This window comes from Carassius carassius, chromosome 7 (assembly GCF_963082965.1).
Source record: "Carassius carassius chromosome 7, fCarCar2.1, whole genome shotgun sequence".
NCBI classification, from domain to species: Eukaryota; Metazoa; Chordata; class Actinopteri; order Cypriniformes; family Cyprinidae; genus Carassius; species Carassius carassius.
This window is the reverse complement of record NC_081761.1, coordinates 11094095-11116125: the sequence shown is the minus strand read 5'-3', so window position 1 is coordinate 11116125 and position 22031 is coordinate 11094095. Positions and strand designations below refer to the sequence as shown.

The 22031-nt window shown below is 36.7% G+C and overlaps 1 protein-coding gene across 8 annotated transcripts in view; it reads right to left on the bottom strand.

Annotated features, from left to right (window-relative positions):
• Positions 1–22031, bottom strand: part of LOC132143519 (protocadherin Fat 1-like) — a 105128-nt gene that overhangs the window by 44569 nt on the left and 38528 nt on the right. For all 8 annotated transcript variants that reach the window (XR_009434254.1, XR_009434253.1, XM_059553799.1 and 5 more), the window contains exons 3-4: positions 20719–21033; positions 7727–7788 (exon numbers count right to left, since the gene is read on the bottom strand). Coding sequence is in view for 6 of the 8 variants with exons in the window: in XM_059553799.1 (XP_059409782.1) it covers positions 7727–7788; positions 20719–21033 (377 nt within the window). In the remaining 2 variants the exon portion in view is untranslated. The remainder of the gene's footprint in view (positions 1–7726; positions 7789–20718; positions 21034–22031) is intronic.

Genomic DNA, 22031 nt, shown 5'->3' with positions numbered 1-22031 from the left:
TCTGCTTTGAACATCAATTATTTAACTAGATTTTTACTTTTTCTGTGGTGATTGCTCGAGTCAAATAGCCCACAGGGTGAAAAAAGAGCTTGACTGCTTTAAGTTACAGCACATCTCTTCTCAGCAAAAAGTAAGATTTGTCATATTACATGACAGATTTTTGCTTTTGAAAAAATCTTTTAGGTGAACTATTCTCTTTGATTTCTATGCTCTGAGAATGTCTTACCATGTCATTCATTAAAAAAACTCAATGAACTTGGTAACCAAGCCAACCATGTTTGTTTAGGAGGTTCTGCTAACCGAATGAATAAACAGAAGGGGATGTGTTCAGAGTTCAGTTACGAAAAACGAAACGTGTTGGTTGAATGCTTCAATGAGTCATAAAACGCATATTAAAAAAAATGTCTGTCTCTGCATAGTGCTGTAACAATGTAATTTGCAAATGGAGATAGTACTGTAAATGAATCAGTGACCAAATCTGAACAAATCTTTAGGTGAGTTTCAAAAGTGTCAGTGGAATAAATCACCACTAATAGGTACAAGCATTTTAAACATTAAAAATCTGTTTTGAGCTTTTGGTGCAGCCAAAGCAGTAACACATTTCACATGCCTGGAAAACAGGGAAAGCAACGCCCAACATCTTCAGAAGCTCAGGGTGTATTCCCAGAAATAAATTTCATTTCTTTGCAAATCAACTTAAGTGAATCGTGGACATATTTTCCTGTTTGGTTTTATAAATTCAAAGAGCAACAGGGCAGACTCTGGCGTGCTGTGCATGCCTCAACATGTTCCAGAGTAGCCCCCCCCCCCCTCTCTCTCTCTCTCTCTCTCTGTTCTTTATTTTCTTGAATTTTCCTCCCTTCCCCTTCTAGGAGCTTTTGCACCTTACACCTTCCTTCCCAGCTCTTAAGTGTGTGTGAAAGTTTGCAGGGCGCTTTCCCATATATCTCTCACACATACACATATACACACTCAAATGCCCTCACTCTGGCCTGGTAAAACTGCCTCTCCCTCCCCCCAAGCATGTGCTGCCTCCAACTAACCTCAGTGAGCCCCAAGCACCAGCTCATTCCCCTGTCTCATGCGGTGCTGTGCCCAGCAGGACTGTACTGCCCCTGGGAGAGATACAGCCAGAATCCTGGGCGTGAGACTGGGTGAGACAAGACCCCTGGATGGAAGATGTCAATAAAGAACTTCCTGCTGCTGGACCCCTTGACTAAACATCGGCCTAAAACGCAAATTGCTAGGGTTGTCATGACTACTACAGTGGGCCACCGGTGCCGTGCAGGAAAAAAAAAACAAGGAGAAACAGGATCCAGAAGAATGCGTGTGAACAGTGACTGGACTGATGGTCATTTGTTTATTAGTCTTTCCCTCAGCCGGTCTAAAGCGGCGCGGTAATCAAATTAAACATGAGATTATAACAGTCCCAGAAGGTGTTTAAACAGAGTCTTCAAACAGGTTGCGAGAAATGTATCCAAAATTCACAGTATGATCTTTCTGTTTTCATGGACTAGATATCCGACTAGTCTAGTCAGCCTGCTGAGTTTTTAATTTTATTTTCAGATTATTTTATTGCCAGTGATGTAAGGATAAATTTAGGGCCGCTGTAATGAACAATTCAGTGTGCCTGTTGAGTTCGCCTAGGACCAGAAAGCGATTCTATTGGTAGAAATAATTTTTTATGACTGCAAAATCGCTTCATGGTTCATGCCGTCTGAACTGTTATCATGACCATTAATATTTTTTATTACACAATAGTATAGAAAGCAAAACTATAGATTTTGAAACAAAACTTTTTGTTCACAAATAGGCCTGTCACGATAAATATTTTTGCTGTACGATAAATTGTCCAAGAAATTATTGCGATAAATGATAATATTGTCGTTCTAAGACCAGTTTCAACTAATATAATGATAAATGGCATAATAACGCAGGTACACCTTTTCAAAGATCAATAAACTTTTATTTTATGGCAGTTTCAGAGCAAGAAATACCAACATGTTGACTTTGTGTGGCTTAAAATGAATTATTTTTTATGTTATATTATGTGTATGTGCCAGTTAGGGATGCTCATAATAACCGTTTAACCGTTAACCAAAAATAAACATTTTGACCGATGAAGGAGCACATATCACGTCTTTTTCTGTGCTCAAGTTCGTTATTTCAAATGCGGTATGCACGCTCATAATGGAAGCGACGCGGTACAATGCACTCATTTTTTCCAGGCGCGTCCGCAGCACATCTAGTTAAAATCTAGCTCCACCCACACGTACAGCGGAGACAACAGCAGAGACAGAGGTCGTTATCTCTAATCTCTATCCCACGTCAAAATATGAGTTAAAATTGGCACTAGTATGGGAATATTTTGTATATAGAAAAGTTGAATGCTTATTTGTACTTGAGGGTAGACACAGTTTACAAAAACTGGTCGGAAAGTGGCTGCAAAACGAGGAAACACATCGAACATGTTTACCTATTCAGAATATAATGCCTCAGAGCAGATACAGCTATGTCCCATTTATAATTTAAGGTTAATGCATTATGATTTCTGTGATGCGGTGTGAAGCACAGAATCCAGTCATGACAATGAATTTACAGTAGCTAGCTACTCTGCAGATGTCACATAAAATTGATGGATTTGATGGATTGATGAATAAATAACAAACAAAGCTGTAAAATAATGACAAAAGCACTGCTATATAAATATATAGGCTAATCTGTTTGTTTTGCAAGTCTATCTGTGAATGAGCGGCGTTGTCATGTACTACATACTCAAGTATGCACCAGTGTGGCCAGTGCCAGGTTTAACAGTGCTGCTGTCTCACTATCTGAGGACGTGAACACAAACACTGAGAGCCTCACTGAGAGAACAATTAATAATCATTTCATCATTTTATTTGAGAAAACCACTGTCAAAAACAAATACATTGACACTCAAAGCTCTCCAATACAACCCGCCCAAATAAAAGTCTGCTTTTTAACTCGAAGAAATTTACAGAAATTACGATTGTACTATAATGTAGCCTACATCTAAAATAATAATAATTATAATTTACATGAACATTAGGGAATATAATTTTTCCCTCATTTTAATTAAGTAAATCTCTGTTGTGCAGCCCTTTGCGAAAACATAAAAGAATAAATGTTTTAAAACATCAATTAAATAGTTACATTTCCATTACCACCATTTTTGATATATTTGTATTAAATCATAAGAATCCAGTAAAGAATCCAGAAAAATTAAGTCAATCCAGAATTTATGAATTTGTATGAATTATTATATTATTAATGATTAATACAAGTTATTAAACTAATAAATAATCAATGGTAAAATTTTCTTGTTTTTGATTAATGAGATTTGAATAAACAAATGCTTTCAAACATTTGGTCAACCCCTCCCCAAAACAAAACCCTGTTTTGATTGTTTAATACCGTATACTGTGATACCGTAAAACCGTGATATTTTCCGAGTTGATTATCATACCGTCAAAATCTCATATCGTTACAACCCTAGTTGACACACGCAACCACACGCCTACAGACATATTTAGCTGAGCGAGTCAAATGAAGCGAGCAAAAAGTAGGCTCATTTAGATCAGAAAGGGCAACAAAGTTACTTGCAAAACATGCTGAAACAAACTGTATTAAAATAAAGCAGTAGTGCAAGTACAATGCAATATCACTTGCGACGCAAACATCCACAAGCAAATGAAAGGGGCTTCCAAAGCTGGTCACTCTAGCGAAACGCTATCTCTTTATTCCCGGGACATCTGTACCATCGGAGAGGGTGTTTTCTGCCACGGGATGTCCACAGGCTGCGCTTCAGACAAACCCCACATCGCATCATGACATGCTACATTATTTAAATAAAAAAAAAATTTAAATTATCGCGGCCAAGAATATTATCAAGCTAATTTTTTTCTATTGTGCGATTGATTTATCAACTATCAAGACAGGCCTATTCACAATTTTTTTTCTGTTAGCAGTCTTATGTTTTATAGGCTAGTTACTTAATACACTAGCATAGCATATCGTTAACCATTTTTCGATTAGCCTAATAACTAAGCCTATCTATCTTAAAGGCAGGGTAGGTAAAAAAAATTATAAAAAACTTTTTCCAAATTTGTTTAAACTTTATTTATATATCAATACATAATTAAAATGTAAGTACTCTGAAAAAGAAAGTATAAAAATCGAGTGTCTGTAGACCTCTCACGACTGTTTTAAAGACAGCTCATTATTTCCATTCACTCCACCCCCTCCCTTCTGGGCTCCTATAACGTTAGATTATTTATCGTCTCTACTACGGCTCGCTAAGTAATGTTATGTTAGCTATATTACGCAGCTACGTATGCTAATGACACATGCTTCATGAAAAAAATATGTATGATCAAAATACAAAAAGAAAGATTTACCTGTCCAGCAGAAATAAAGCCATCAAGGAGTCACTTTTCAGCCCCTTGAGTTCCTTCAGTTCTCGCCATCCCTGGAAAGCCACGCCGATATTAAATCGCGTTTTATTTCATTGTTTATCCAAAGACTTTTTGTTCATTGCCTTTTCTTGTACTGTTTCTGTCTTCCTTTTTTTGCCTGGTTTGCCTTCACTAACTGCATAGACTGGTACTGTGAATTTTGCTCGCTGTTTCTCTGCCATTGTTTTGGTATTCCTAGGATCCGTGCCTCTTGAATTCTTCAAATCAAACGTGCGCGCGCAAAGTGGGCAGGTCATGTGTGGCAAAAGGGTGGTTGCCATGGTTGCGAGAGAGTGACAGTCGCCTAAGCCAATCCTATGTTTCGTCCCGAAATGGAAATAATGAGCTGTGTTTAATACAGATTAAACGGTCTAGAGTCACTCGATTTTTATACTCTTTTTATCAGAGTACTTACATTTTAATTATGCATTGATATATATAGAAAGTTTAAACAAATTTGGAAGAAAGTTGTTTGTACATTTATTACCTACCCTGCCTTTAAGTGTTGCCTAAGAGCAGACGGTAATCTTTAACTTGAGTAATCAAGGTTTCCAGTGTCATTTGCTTTTGCTATGGAAAGTTCTATCATATTTTCATGAATGCACTGGTTTGTTACACAAGTAGTTTTAGAGTTTACAGAACTGTTAACTTTTTAGTTATTTACCTATAGCCGCTAATGATTCAGAATCCTGTGCATTCTTGGGAGATATCTTACTTTCACGTTGAAAAATAGAGTGAATAATCGCGAATGTTGATCAAAAAATGTTTGTTTTTTGATCAGGCTACCTTTCAATCTACCTCTTGAAATCCTAAGCTGACTTAACAGGAAGACTAAATAGTTCCCAAAACACCAGACTTCTTGGAAGATGGTTAGTTGAGAGTTAGTAGGGAAAGATGGTTAGGAAGGGGTCACATGACGCGATTTCAAGTTTTCCTCAGTCTTTGGAGTGTTACATGCTGTTCATGCATATATACAGTAAGATGCATAAAGTTACAAAGACAAAAGTCTCAAACCATTAAGAGATATTCTTTATAAAAGTTATGACTTGTTCGAGGCTTCCCATATTTGAAAAACAAATGTTTTTGAAATGCCCAAATGTTAACACAAAGAAAGAAGGCATAATTTTTATTCTCGCTGTAGTATTGTTGCCGTTGCCACCATGTCGTGGAGACCTGGTGATTCCAAATATGGTAAGGGGCATAACATTTCCATTACATGCTTGAGGTATTTGTCCAATGACAATGCACTGGATAGCTGGCCAATCAGAGCACATCTCGCTTTTCAGAACGATGAGCTTTAAAAAAAAAAATTATGTATTTCAGAAAGAAGTGGAAAGTACGCTATGTGGAAAACAATGTGTTTTTTTTTAACCTTAAACAACATAAACACATTGCATTAAACAAAATACACCAAATAATGTTAATTTTAGCATCGTCATATGACCCCTTTAAACATCAAGCTATCAAGCACCATAAAGGACTGCATTTGTACAGGTAAAATAACTGGAAGCGAATGACAATTTCAAGCGACAAGTGCAAGGTTAAACCCATGGAGACAATAAATGTGGTTTAAAGTCAGAGCTGGATACCATCGCTTTTCTTTTTAAAAGTGCAATTAAAAGGGTAAAAGACAATGTCAGGTGAAAAGCATTCCTTACAGCTCCAGACAGCTTATATATGTTCATCCAAGTCGAATGAAACTACACGCACCACCAAACTACAATCTCAACAGTTAAAAAAAAAAAAAACCTTAGTTAATTAAAAACCAGAGGAACAGATTTAACCTTGAGGGGATCTTGGCACTACTAATATTTAGCTGAATTGTTGGCATTAGCTAATTATAAGCCTACTGTCTATCGGTCAGAAGGCTTTGCTTTGAAGTCAAGAGGAGCTCCTCACATCACTGAGGCATGGAGAGAGAAAGGGAGGACAGACACTGGATTAAGCATATGCTGCAGGGTGTACCATCCTCCCTGGTTTTATTTCCTGTCCGCATCCCTCCTGTCATTTACAATACAATAAGGGTCACAAAAATGGGCATAAAAGAACTAGTAAAGGCCAGTGCAAATTAAATGAGATGCCACAGGGTTTGAACTGAATTTGAATCTATGACAATAATTAAAAGAGCATCAATCTGTGCACAACTTAAAGCATCAGCAAACTGCGGTTGGGTTTTTGCCAAAGGAAGAGAGCAGGTGGTAAAGAGTTATTGAGAAAGAGAGGGAGAGGGAGAAGGTGATAGAAGCTTCCAGCTCAATTAAAATCCACAAGTATAAACTTTAGCTGGGCAGGGCGACGCTTCCTGTTCTGGCCTGCCTAATCCCGAGACGGTACACTGAGAGAGAACAAAGGCAAACCCCAACATGCATACACACACACCTACCCTCCACACACACCGGATATCTAAATCCCCTCTGAAGCACTTTAGAAGGAATGGAGGGGGAAGAATGCAGTCCGCTCACGTGCACAGTTTAGTTTGGTGGCTTGTTCCTTTGGTCTAAATAGTCAAGGCTAAAAGTTTTTTACTCAAGTTCAACCAGAAAATTCTTTATTTTAATATGGGGTCAGTAAGAATTTTTTAAGAAATAACACTTTTATTCAGTAAGGATGCATTAAACTGATTAAAAGTGACAAAAAATATCTTCTATTGTCTATATATATATATATATATCACAGTTTCCACAAATATTATTAAGCAGCAGAACTGTTTTCAACACTAATAATATTGATAAATGTTTCCCAAGCACCAAATCAGCATATTTAGAAAGATTTCTGAAGAATCATGTGACACTGATGACTGGAGTAATGGCTGCTGAATATTCAGCTTTGTCATTACAAGAAATTACACGTAAAATTACATTAAAACAGACAAAAAGTTGTTTTAAATTGCAATATTTCAGTTTCAACTGTATTTTTGATCAAATTAATGCAGCCTTGGTTGTTATAAGAGGCTTCTTTTAAAAACATTAAAAAAAAATCTTACAGACCGCAAACTTTTAAAATGGTAGCATATATAGTTGTTTTACGTTTTATATAATGCATTTCCTTTGTTTTTCTCTCTCTCTTTTTTGGTGAAAGAAAGGAAAGTACCACCGAAGCTATACAAATAGCTTAACTTTAACCCAGAATATTCCTTAAGAAAAAAAAAACAGATGAAAAAGTGACTTTTTAGGACTTCTCTAAATATGAGTTTCTAGGATTGTCTGCTTTGAGGAGTGTTGTGGTCAGTGGATGTATTCAGCTGGTTTTACCTCCAGAATATGTTCATCCTGTTGTTCTCTGTCCAGCTTCCGAGACGTGGTGGTGACCAGACCTGCAAAAACACGAACACAATTTGTAACCACATTAAAAGGGGTTTTGTCAGATTTATTTAGCTTCTGGGTGCAATATTGTCAAGTAGCACACACACACATACACAAACGTTAAATACCACATATTCAGCTGCAAAGAACTGCAGAAAGGGCGTTGTGCTTGTGTCAAAAATGTTTTAAAGCTGAACAAACAACCACACTTAAAAACACGTACTCACACTTCCTGAAAACAGACAACACACACCTCACAAACTAACTTCAACTAAACACACAATGCTGATAATGAACACCTTCAAGCACTGAAATAATGAGTGAAATGCCAATGCAACCGTCACTGCATTAACCCAAAACTGTTCTGGGTGTGGCTTCTTCTGTGGTGGGTTTTTAGAAGATTTCTCTCAAGGGCTTTACATTACAGGAAAATAAGTTCTGAGCACAACAGAAATCCAATTAGAAGTGAATTCAAATGCCGAACCCAGTGAAGAGAGTATAAACAGGCAGACAGAGATCGAACAACAATGCAAATGAGCACACGTTTCTGTAAAGAGCGTCTCGATTGCATATAATAAGCAGACTCGTGTTTCTCCGTCAGTATAATTGTACATTAGATGGGGTAGAGAGCACGGCAGACGTTGCCAGCACCGGCCACAAGAGAGATGCCTGCCGACCATGCAGAAAAAGGATTTCCGAAACCAGAAGCCATCAATGGTGCACAAGCAGGCAGCAGAAATAGCCCAGCCGCAACTCGCCTCCTGCTCCTGGCCTAATATGCTAGGCTGCAAACCATCTCTCTCTCCTATGCTTTTGCAGTCATACATAGGAATGAAAATAAACTCTGAATGCGGGCAGTCATCAAAAACTCTGCACGTTAAAACATTATAATAAAGGCAAAGCTACATTTATAGACCAAGAACTTGACTGGAATGGAAAAAGACATTAAATAGGGATATTTAAATAGGGACATGTTTTATAGGAATTAACAGGAACTTTTTTTCAGTGTTAGGCTAAAAAGTAATAATATTTAGCTGACATTCTCCCTGACGTTTTGGTGTTCAGAATACGCAGATATGACAATTATCATTACACACGAGCATATGAGTGTAATGCTGAGGTGTACGGCTGCTGGATGGACCTTAAGATTATGCTGCTAAAAAGACGCCTGTGTTTGTACCCACAATCCATTTCTTCCCTGGCCAAAAAAACAGTGGTCTACTGAACTGCGGGCTAAGCATGGCCAAAGAAAATTACAGTTCAGCCATTTTTGGAAAAAGAAAAACAAGAACGTTGAAACTGGGAGATGCAAGAGCAAATGTGAAAGAAAGAAAGAAAGAAAGAATCATCAAACTAAGGAATAAAAGATGGATTAACCAAGCAAAACATATAATTTCATACTGGTTTAGACTGGTTTACACTCCTAAAAAGGTTTCACGAAAAAAAAAAAAAAGGTTTGTACATTAATGCAATTGAAGAACCATTTTGGAAACTCTCTGTTCTTTTCTTAAAAGAACAATTTTTTTTTCTTAGTGTCAAGAACATTTTTACAATCTAAAAATATTTCTCAAATTATAGAGTGCAATAGAAAGGTCCATGGATGTTGAAGGGTCTTCATGGAACCATCTATGCCTATAAAGAACGTTTATTTATAATACTGTATGGTATAGTTTGGTCAGCCAACATCACTTTTCCAGATAAAGTTAGTCGACCCAGGAACGCTAGTTAAGTAGCCTAGTGGGGACTGGGATGAATTATGTCCTGTTTGCAAGAATCTCATTTAATTAGCCATCAGATGATGTTTTCCCTCATTGTTTCTGAGAAAGCAAATTTATTTTGCCAAAAGATTTCATTATTTGACCTGTCTGCGTAGTCTGAGGTACTTACAACTCAAGCATGTTTTGCTGAGCATAAGCGTGTGACACTCGGCTAAAATAGCCTCTAAAACACATAGTGAAAACACACAGTGAAATATTGCATATAATAATAGCACCGCCACACTGCCTCTGGAGAAGGGAAAGGATAAAATCAGAAATAAACCAGTGGGAAAAAAAAAGAGCATCCAAGTGTCTGGGTAAATGACACTCTGCCCTTTCCTCTAAAACACTTTAGCTTAAGAGGAAAAAGAAGTGCTATTTTCTCTTTCTGGCTCTCATGAACTCTCCATCGCTTAGACGGAAGGCCATTGATGTACTTTAGAAGAGGTATCATTTAGCAGGCAGGAATGCAACACCTCGTATCTGAGACTGAGACACCACATTCCTCATTAGGGGTCTCGCACACATGTTAAAGCGCACACACTTACAGAAACGCATATGCGCCGCTCTTAAGCACAGATGAATGTACATACAAAACACTCTCAAGGCCCACTAACAAGCACAAAACACTCCACGCCACAGCTACATAGATAAATGAGCGCACACACAAAGACATGCACTACAGTAGGCAGTCCTGGGCAACGTTCCCAAATGCACCCTAACCCTCCTCCCCATTCTAATACATACTGTGTTTGTGAATAGCAGCCATTTCAGAGTGGAAAGACAGAGAGAGAAGAGCAAAACTTGAGGTTGAGAAAGAAGTCTTTGCTGGGTTTGTGTCTCTCAGAAAGAGCCGTACACCATTAACCTCCTGCAGAACACTCAATACAGCCTATCAAAGAGACACCCTGCCACACTCGCACACACAAATATGTGCTCAGATAAGTCAAAAACATGCAAATGCTCAAAGATTTCAAGTTAGCCTATTATTAATTTGTTTTCCACAATAATTATTCATGTTAAATAGTGTAAAACTGACCAGTAAAAGGCCTTTACACTGACAGCGTTTTGTAGCTAAAAAGTAACCTAAAGTAATACATTTTTAATCAGTGTTCACAAATGGAGATGACACAAGCAACAGCAGTAACTACTAGGGATTCACCGGTATTAAAACTCTGGCTGATTTGAAGATTATTATTGTCATGTCATGCTAAGTTATACTAAATAAAATAAATAGTTATATTTAAATTAAAAACTAAAATAAAACAACAACAACAACAACAACAATCAAGTTTTGTGTATTTGTGAGTGTACAGTATATGTTATGCAAATATAGTCAATGAAATGATGATGTCTCCAGGCATTTCTCAAACTAGGACCTCTCAAACTCATTGGCGGACAAAGCAGAAATAATCTGAATAAATCCCATCAGTCTTGTTGAGTGGCTTCAGCTCATTCTCCACATTTAGCAGACAAAGGCCCCTGGAAATGGGGCAGCTGATGGTAGGAAATTCCTATCTGAGAGTGACTGAGATTACTAACACTGAGCTTTCAGACCTCCGCTCTATTTGGTGTACTAACTCCATTTAGAGTGTGGGTCACGAAGAGGGAGAGATATGAATGAACAAGAATAAAAAGACAAATCCCTGGCAGATAATGTCTCTTTCAAACATTATTTTTGATTTGAGTATTCCAGAGCTCAATGCTCACTCATGCATGGGGGCGACTTGGATTTTGAACACTAAATCACCGCATTCCCGCCTCTGTGTGAGCATATGTGTGCAAGGTCATGTTGGCATTAAGACTCTCTACATCACAAGGTATGGCACACTGCCATAAATGTATCTGTCCTGTCCTTTAAGGATGAAGTGCTTTTGTGTTACTAGTGGCACCAAAAGAATTTGCAAAAACTATCGATTGGCACTTTTCCAAGGCATGGTACAACTCGGCTCGGCTCGGTCTCGGCATGGCCCAGTTTGCGTTTCCAATGCAGTTTAGTAACGCTTTAGAGTAGGCAGGATTGATTATTCACATGTCGTTATAGTTGCTCCACCTCTACTGACATGACTCCTGAAAAACTTTTTCATTCCACGTCGCTGGTGGTACTGAAAAAAACCCAGTGGAAAACCCCCAAAAGTGATCCGTACCAAACCGTATCGTGTCATACCATGCAGTGGAATTGCAGGAGTGAGTCTTTGTTCAGCTTTGTTTGAATGAGATTTTATTATTTTATTAATTTTTTTTGGTTAAATGTCAGTAATACGGTATACGGTTAACACAAGCAAGATATTTTCACACTTTCTTCAATGACATAAAATACATCAACAATATCCCACTTGTGTTTTTTAAGCTTTAAGCTTGAAAAAGGCAGTGACTAACAAGTGGCTAAATGGGACTAAAGAGGTTTTAAGGGAATAATGAATGATTAATTAATTATCCCGCCAAACAGAAAAACTCATCTACTCACTAGTATTTGCTTGTTTTTCCAGTATCATTGCATTTATTCTCGCACATTTGCTAGCTATTTAAATTCCACTTATAAAACTTAAATATTTTTAAAGACTGAAAGAGTTGTTAGAAGCTGAGTGGGGGTGACGTTAAAGTCATGTGACCATTTTGGAGTTTGTTTATAGCCTAGCATCAGCTTTTCACTACTTCTGATTATATGTGGATTTCAAAAGCCAAAAGTCAAAAAAAGATCTTGATTAACAAAATGTTTAAGAATCATAAACTTACAAAGCTTTTTTAATTCAGTAATCCAAAAATCAATGGAAAAATCTTACTGCCTTTTTGGAAAGGGAACCAAGGTGATGCTAACTTCAGGTTTGGCTTATATGTCCCAGTTCTGACAGTTCAACCTCAAACAAGGCATTGGTCCAATCAGAAGTTGACATGTCAGGTCATTCAATCAAACAGCCATTGTGGAAGTCAGCCTTTAAATGGCTTACTTATAATTGCATGTTTAACTGGAAGAGATTACCCTACCCTAGCACTGAGGGGGAAAATGCATACTAATATTCACAAGCTTTATTTTTATTTTATTATTTGTTCGTGTAACATATGTAAAGATTCTGTCAGAGGTCAAATGCTTTCATGGACTCATGTTTGCTTGGCTGGGTTGAATAACAGGGAAATTTCTGGTGTGTGAAATCCGTAGGTTAGCAGTAAACAAGCAGGACAGGTGTGCTGGGGGATATGCTTCACAAGCCTCTAAAACCCTGCAACTTTATCCACAGGAATGAGTGAGAGGGAGGGGGAGTGATTTGTGTGTTTATGTGTTTTTTTTCCCTGAACTTCGCTTTAGTTTTCCATCCTTAATAACCTTTTGTACCTCGAGCCAACTGTGGGAGCCTAAAATATAGGAAATGACAGGAAGTCGTTGGACATAGTATCCATTTCTTTTCAAGCTGTGCCTACTTTGGGTTGAACCCTTTGAAAAGAGCGTGTGGCATTGTTGAATAACAACCCACACTTTTCCCCTCTTAAAAAAATAACTTGCTGAAAGTTGATAGGAAGGTGGAAAGGAGGAGAAAGGAGAGGAAAAGAGGCCTTGTGAATCATTGCAGCTATATCCTCCTTTCACTCCAATTAAACAAGCAGAGTAGAGCTCAAAGGCACAGAGGTGGCTCGTAGACTTCTAATTACCTGAGCTGATTTCTATCCCAGTAGTCAGTGTTCTTGATATTGTCAGTACAGCGAGCTAAAACTACTCTGGTAAGAGGACAAAGAGAAAGCTAATGCAGATATCAGGTATTACACCAGAGATCTGAGATTTCCAGAAATGTGTGTGTGTGTGTGTGTGGCTTGTATACCAGAACAAGAGCCGTCTGCATTGTAGTGAGCACAATTCTTTCTGCTTGTGCCTCCCAGCTAAAGAAATATTTCCCATACTCACACTACCAGCATACTCATGGTCCAAAATTAACACTCCACATGTGCAGTGTTATTTTAGTATTATTGATATACTATTATAACACATGTAGTTTATTTTATATTTTTATTTTCATATTTTCATTTACATTTTTTATTCAAATTCATTTTAATTTTAGTTGGTTTTAATTGTTGTTTTATGTATTTAAATATTTCTACACAGCTTTAATTCTTTTTTAGTTTACTTTTAGCAATTTCAGAACTTGAATTAAAAAAAAAACATTCTTCTAGGTTTTTATAGTTTTTCAATTTATTATTACATTTTATTTCAGCTATATAATTAAAATGTTTTACTGACTAAAATTAAACTAAATTAAAATTTAAAGACTTTTTTTTTTTACACTGTTACATTTTTAGTTTTATCGGGTATGTTAGCCAGTCAAATATAACTACAATAAATATGTATTATAATAAACATTTCTACAAAAGAGCAGCATGTGATACACCAAGTGGCAAATTTTTACTTGTCATATTCAGGTTCTATTAAAGTCATACTTCTGCTAAAAATGAAAATTTTTGAATCAGCCATACACCCTTGTGTCATTCCATACCTCTATGACTGACTTTCTTCTGCAGAACACAAAATGTTTGAAACCAAACAACATTGCAGCCCACTGACTTCCATTGTAGGGATAAAAACATGGAAATATTTCTCAAAATACATTTTATGTTTCACAAAAGCAAAAGTCACACCGGTTTGAAGTAGCATGAGGTTGAGTAAATGATGACAGATTTTTCATATTTGGGTGAACTATCCCTTTAAGCTGAAAATGCTCTTGTCATGAAGCATAGACTGATATTTGATCCCTCTCTCCACACATTCGCTTTCACTCTGAGAAATGAGAAGTCACGTTCACTTGCGCAAATACACCGCCTCAAATAAAACCTTTTCCTTTATCACATCATTCGAAGTCCAACTCAGCAGGGTGCTTTCGAAAGAAGCTTTCAGGCAGATAGGTTAATTTCTCTTCACCGACAGGTAGAGCATGAAAAGGATCTCTCTTACACATTCGCTTGAGCAAAAAAGCGTAGTGCAGTCATTCAGAGAAAGCATTTCACGAGGGCAAAGGAAAAGACAGAGAGACTAGCGAACCACCCACACACCTCACACGAAGCAAAGGCCTCTGGGAAAGACCTTAAAGATACAGAGAAACGGAGAAAATGATGGTATGAAAGAATGGTGTGGCAAAGGAACCATGTAAGCTGATGCATGAACGCTTATGCAGGAACACACACGTGTACGTACATACACACCACATTTATGCAGGCTCACACCCACACACTCACTTTATCACTTTAACTGACCTGTGCAGAAGGGATTGAGGTCAGTATGAGCAGGTTAACCAGACTCAGACTCTTTTGCATGAGCTGACTCAAAGAGGGGAACAATCCGTTCACCTGCAGTGCGTGTCATTATCCTCAGCTACACTGAACAAATCTGCGCTCACAGCGCCTCAGAATGCAGCTCTAGGACAAAACATTAATTCTGTAGGGATCCTTGTTTCTCTGCCAGGTATCTTCCCTGGAAAATTCTAGTGCGTTTTGTTGAGGACGGCTGTGGCGCACAGGTGTCAGAGAAAATTACAGTCTTCAGATGTTATGAGCTGGAGTTTTAAAGCAGCTGTTTTCTGCATATTCTTTATTGCCTGACTGTCTTTTACCTGAAGTCCTATGTGTGTGTGTGTGTGTGTGTATGTGAGTGAAAGAGAGAGAGAGAGAGAGAGAGAGAGAGAGAGAGAGAGAGAGAGGTAAACACTAAATAGACATTTCAATAAATTACCTAATATAGATATTATTTTTTCACCTATCCATGCATCCATCCAGCCACATACTATAACACATATATGCATAAATAAGATATAACAGATGGATGGATAAATAAACTAATTTAAATTAGCACGACTCACCGTCGCTTTACTGATAGCGCTGTTTCTCACACATGCAAAGAGAGAGAGAGCGAGAGTCTTACCACGCTGAATCGACACGCTATATGTAAACTATTCTTTGTTGTCTTCTCCTGTCAAAATAATGGAGTTCATTTAGAATTATTCATATTCATTTTCGAACAAGCTGAAGACATACCGCTTTCTCCGGTAGTGGGCGGAGCTAATGCGCAAATGGCAATTTCATTGGCTGGCGCTGATCTAGTACCGTCCCTGTTTTGATTTCAGCAAATCAGTTTGACCGAACACAGACAACGTGATTAATATTCATGAACCCAGCAGCTCATCAAATCATAGTGCATTGTATATACATTAGTATGATAGTAGAATTAGTAGTAGTATTATCTTTTAATAATAATTAATATGATCTATTACTATTTTTTTTTACAGAAACCCTCAATGACCAAAAATATCTTAAGCATCACCACCAGTCTTAAGTTCAGATAAAATGACAAATATGCATTCATTAGGCCTAAAAGTTAATTTTTACATAAAGGCATTGTGCTAGAAATATTACTATTATTTAGTAAAATGTATGTGATACTGCTAGTACTGTTGAAAAAAATTATAAAACTTTATTTTTTAAAGAAATAAATCACAATATTTCTTCCATGTTTTATTTAATTTTAAATTCCCTTTATTTACCAAAAATAAAATGTTTACATTTCATAAGTTAAAAGACAAATTAGTCAAATTAATTTGGGTGAAACTTGTTTACTGTTTTTCATAATTATATAACTTGTAGAAAAACTTTAAACACAATTGTAAATAAGTATAAAGAATGTCATTGGTTTTATTTTTAGTGCTAAAAAGTTTTTTTTTTTTTAATTAGCATATTTTTGTGTTTTGCTTTTGGTAAATTGGTACCGAGAGCCGTGGATTTTCACTGGTATCGGTACCGAATACTGAAATTTTGGTACCGTGACAACACTAGGTTATAGTTGTCTGATTTTTGTTTGCAGCTTAATTTCTAGAAATACTCTTATTGTACTGGTGTGGAGGCTTTGTGTTGTGCACATTCGAGTATGTCTATACAGTACAATAAACTCTTTTTTCCAAAATATCAAGGAAAATCCTGTTTTCCATGACACGTTCCCTTCAATGAAACACAAAAGCAGCACTAAGACCTGTTTACTGTTGCTCAAAAAAATATATATAATCAAAGCCTTTAGTTCCTCACACACACACACACAAACAACTAAACCAACCAATCAATATCATCCAAGGTGCTTTTGTGACCAAGCAGACAAAAATGTCAGCTGAGAAATAAACAATCAAACTCCAAGGCTGCAGATGTGCTCTTCACCGATCTACCAGCAAACCAACAAACAAGTTTATTCTGCTTCTTCCCACAGGTCCTATTTTTTGCAGGGCAGCTTTGTAGACGCGCCAACACAGGGCTCTGCTGTTTCTGAGCATGTAATTACTGAGGTTTGGCCTGCTGTATTTAACTGCTTTATCGTCATGCGTGAAAAAAAAGAAAAACTAATAATAGAGGTCAGCGGTGATAACAATTAAACTCCAGATTCAACGAAACCTTGTTCAAATATAAACAACGCAGGTAGCTATGGTGTTATTACAACCTGTGATAAAGGTTACGGGTTAATTGTTTGATTGCTTAGAAGCGCATGAAGCGCTTTTAAGTGTTGCAAAGAAGTTATGAATTGTTAAAATGACTTGTAGTATATTGTTACTGTCTGCACACCCTTTCTCTTTCACACAAGTATTTATGTATCGAGATTTAGTACGCATTCTCAGGGACACGTCTCAAAGTTTAGTTTAGATTTATCTCCCACTGTTTTTACGACAGTCACTGAAATCTAACCCAAACTTTCATTTATTAGAGGCAGTCACTTAAATGTTTCATTTATTTCTAAACAGATAGTGACCGAAACGTTTCATTTTCATTCTGAGGCTGTTTAGTGGTTTTTCCCTCATTTTCATTCTGAGTTAAGAAGTGAAATCTTCCATTTTCCCTATGGGCTCAAACAGTTGTGCAAGTCATTATGATTAAATGGATTATACTCCTGGTTATTGTGAAATGCTTAGTAAAGCAGGGAGAACATCATCTTCTTCATTCATCACCCATGATAAGCCAATGCAAATCTGCACTAAAGGAAATTCAAGCAGCCGAAATCAATCAACCTTGAGACAATGCTATTTTAGTATTTCAATACTATTCAAGTGTTTATTGACAGTTTAAATTTAGATTTTATTTTTACATTTTCAGTTTTAATTTTAGTTTTACAAATTCATTCAGCTTTTGTTTTAATCATTTTTTTTTATTTGTATTATTATTATTTCAATTAGTTCCAAAGGCCACATTTCTCATTAAAAAAAATTATAATAATTCTTAGACATCCTATTTTATTTACTTAAGTAATGGAAAAGACAATAGTTTTAGTTTTAGTTGTAGTTAACAAAAGCAAAAGTGCCTTGAGGCTGAATTTTAATCTTATTAAAGACTGAAAACCACTATCGTTTATTATTATTATTATTTCTTTTTAGAAATGGCTCAAGTAAATGGAACATCTGCACAGAAAACACCTCCTCCAATGAATTGTATCCATTGCCAGACATGTACACGCTGTGCAACTGTATGTTATCTAGGAAGAGACGGACCCATCCCTGATTACTCCCAGTTATATTATATTATGTCTGAGTTTGTAGTGTTTGGGTGGGTGAGCACCCTGTGCTTTTGACAAAAGATGTACTGTCTACATTGCATACCGATATAGTTATACAAGGTCAGTTATGCTTTGCAGAGCCCTTCCTCTGGAGATCTGATATGCACTTGCAAGATGACAAAATATTTCAGGAACTTCTGTGAACCATCTCGGTTAATCACTACGAATTTAGAACTTCCGGACTTAAAACTAACTAAGTGTTGCAAAAGCACTTTTTTTCTTAAATAGAGTCTTATCTCTTACCCTTGGTAACACACACAAATAGGCACTTTAACAACCCACACATTATCCGCCACTCCTGGTATGGTTAATATTCTACTAAAAAGCCAGACAGCCTAAATTTTCCTGTCTTTTCCCCCTCCCTTTCCTTTCTTTCTTTCCCTGGAGCAAATCCAAGTGTGGAACCGTTACTGAGAGAACACAGTCTGCTGGAGGAAAAACCCTTATGTGGTCTGAAAACTCTCATTGGTCAATGCTAGCAAAAATAAACTTTGTTATTTGACATTGGTGTATGTAACTGCATGGGGAAAAAGACCACACAAGTCAGTAAAACACTGTGAGAGAGGCTGGCCACCAGCTTTCACTGACTGGCCAAAACCTTCAACTCAAATAAAACTTCAGGGCCAGTTTCTCAGACTGACTGCTTTCAGCTTCACAAATTTGAACAATGCTTCAGTAAGCTTTATTGTTGCACATACTCACTTCATCCACATAAAGCTTGTGGATTTCAGAGATGTGTACCCGTCCCACAGGAAAGAAAAATTACAAATTAAATCTCTTAATAATCTTAAATGTTCCTCCTAGGCAGTAATGAGACTGAATGTAGAACAAAAGTTTTTCCTAAGAAAAAAAAAAAACGTTTTTTTCTTAAGAGATCTCAAAATGTTTTAAATTGTGTTGAGATTTGCCAAAATTCTAAAAATCATAATCCTCATGAAATTCTTAATATGTAGCTCAGTACTCTTACTGTACACTACAATTGAAAGTTTTAGTTTTTTAATTCAGCAAGGATTCATCAAGCTGATTAAAATTACAGTAAAGACATTTGAAATGTTTGATTTGATTGTAAGAATAGAAAAATAATAAACAATTAAATGTTTGATTTTATTGTAATAATATTTTACAATATTACTGTTTTTATTTTGGTGCGCATACAAGGTGTTCTACAAAAACATTTAAAAAAATCGGACCGACCACAAACGTTTGAATGGTAGTGTGTCTTAATGATTGGCTTGTATATGTTTTTTTATCTAAAACATTGTGGGAGCAATGGAACTGTAGCTGCTAGCTATCACCTTCTTCCTCAGTTATTTGTTCTAAGCACTAAAACATGTTCAGACAACAATGGTGGAGATACTGCAGGCCCTAGGTAATCTGACCTAACATGTTTCTGAAAAAGCCCTGAACTTGAAGAGTGAATCATTTCAAGGTTTTCTACTGCTGCCGGGCCTCTGGATCTGCTGTTTGCACCTTTTTACGCCTATTCTCCTCGGTATGCCTGAGAAATCAAGTTCTACCCTGAGGAAGAAAAGGACAAGAAGGAGGAACCATAGCTGTATAAAATATTCAGTGTGGGTCCATTTAACTAACCCCATATGCGTGCACACTGATCCATGAAGAAAGTGAGAAAGAGAGGAAAGCGACAGAGAAAGAGAGACATGGTGAGAAAACAAGAAAGCAGAGTAGATCCGAGAGCAGTTGAATGCGCCTTCGTACACTTACTCACTGAGCCTTATGCTTCAGTAGATTTACATAAAAAAACTGAGGATTGGGACTGATGGCACTCATAGAATCTCAGAAGAGCATTAGGACACAGCTAACCTATCTCTAACTATTTGTATGCATCCTGTAGATGGATGTCTTCTCTGATGGACCATTTTCACTGTACTTATATAGGTCAATGTGACATGAAAAGACTCTTTCGAACAGAATATGCTCTGCAAACCATGCTTAAATAGGAAATGAATCACTGAGTTGTGTGTCAGCTGAACAAATCATTAACAGAATTGCTGTTAGTTACCATATGAACAACCGTTTTTCAAATCTTCACCAAGGCCACATTTATTTAAAATAAAAAACAGTAAAAACTGAATACTGTGAAATATTATTGCAATTTAAAATAACCGTTTCCATTTTAATATATATATTTTTTTAATGTACTTAATTTAGGATATGGCAAAACTGAATTTTCAACTGCCTTAATATTAGACTGGATATTTTTATCTGCTTAATATTTTATGGAAACTTCTTCAAGATTATTTGAGAAATAGAAGGTTAATTCATCATTATAATACATGTCATTAGTGCCTTGCTGAATAAAAGTAAAAAAGTTACTACTGAAAATGAAATTTCAGGTTTTTCCAAATGTACGCTGGTATATAATTCATTCATTAGTGCTTTACAACATTCATAAGATATGAAAGATGTTTGAAGTGTCGCAGTTGCCCAATATGTGTGCTGAATCTTTTAAAATAAAAATAAATCTGCCTTATGTCCAGTTGAACCCACATTTGATAAATTCAGTTACTTCAAACTCTGTCTATTCCTGTCAACCTCTGCATCTTCAAATCAACTGCTAGAAGGACATTCAGATGAAAACAGAGCCCTTAAAAAAAAACACTTACCAGTCTTGGGGTTGATGCTGAAGAAACCCTGGGGATTCCCGCTAGTGATCTTATAGGACAGCTTTTCACTAGATTTGGTGTCTGGGTCAAACGCCTCAATCTGGATGATGGAGACATCTTTGGGTGAGTTCTCCATGACGGATGGATAATAGACAGGTTCGGAGGTCTGTGGGGCATTATCGTTGACATCCTGGACTTCGATGTAGACCTCGACGAAGGAAGACAGCGGAACCACACCACGATCAGTAGCATAGACCGTCAGCCAGTAGTGAGGTACGGTCTCATGGTCCAGCAGTTCCTGTGTCCGGATCACACCTGAGGAGAACATGAACAAACCATAGGGTCATCTCTAAGACACATCAACTGGCATTTTTTTAAGTAACACTTAAGTATGCTATGTACATCTAGGAGTGCCATTTAAAAGTAAAAATGAAGAAACTAATCACTAGTTGTGTATTTACTTATATAAAATAAATTAACACCTTGTTACCAGTTACATGTACTTACTATTATAATAACAATAAAATTAATTACAAGCAAGTAACCCCAAGCCAAACCCTAATCCTAAACCCAACCATACTCAAGTACATGTTCTAAATTAATACTCAGTACTTAAAATGAATAATGACAGTGTAACAATTACACCTTAAAATAGTGTTACCTTTAATTTAAAATCAGCCTTATCTTGTAGTAATTAAAGTATTAATTATTAATGTATTTTGTTGTTACATTTAACTACTTTCAATTAATTTAAAATAATAAATAAACAATTTTAAATGGTTATTTGTCCATTTTAAAACTTATTAATCTTATTTACATTTTTAGTGACTCTCCTAGTCATTAACAGGATGCAACATCACACAAACATTTTCAAGCAACAAAATAAATGGCCATTTGGCAAGTTTTCATCACAAATGAGTGCAAACCACTTCACAAATACTGCATGTTTCTTTCTGCAGGTGTCAAGCCTAAAGTAGACCTTTAAATAGCATTTCTACATTTCACAGCCACAACATCCTATACCCATCATGCTTTGCCTATGATAATGGCAGCTTTAGAAGCAGATAAGTGGCTTTGATAGATTCAAGAGGGAACCTAATACCTCCTATAGATTGTCTTATTCCTCCTCTAAGTGTAGAAAGCCTTTATTAAACTTGCTTGCTTAGAGCCAGAGTCACATGTTCAGCACTCTACCTAGCAATCAAATAACATTAGAGACGTTTCACATGTGTGCTGCATTTCTGTCAGCTGTGTCAACAGTCAGCCTATTCAGTCGGGCAAAACTCTCTGTTTCACTGCCATAAAGGAATGAG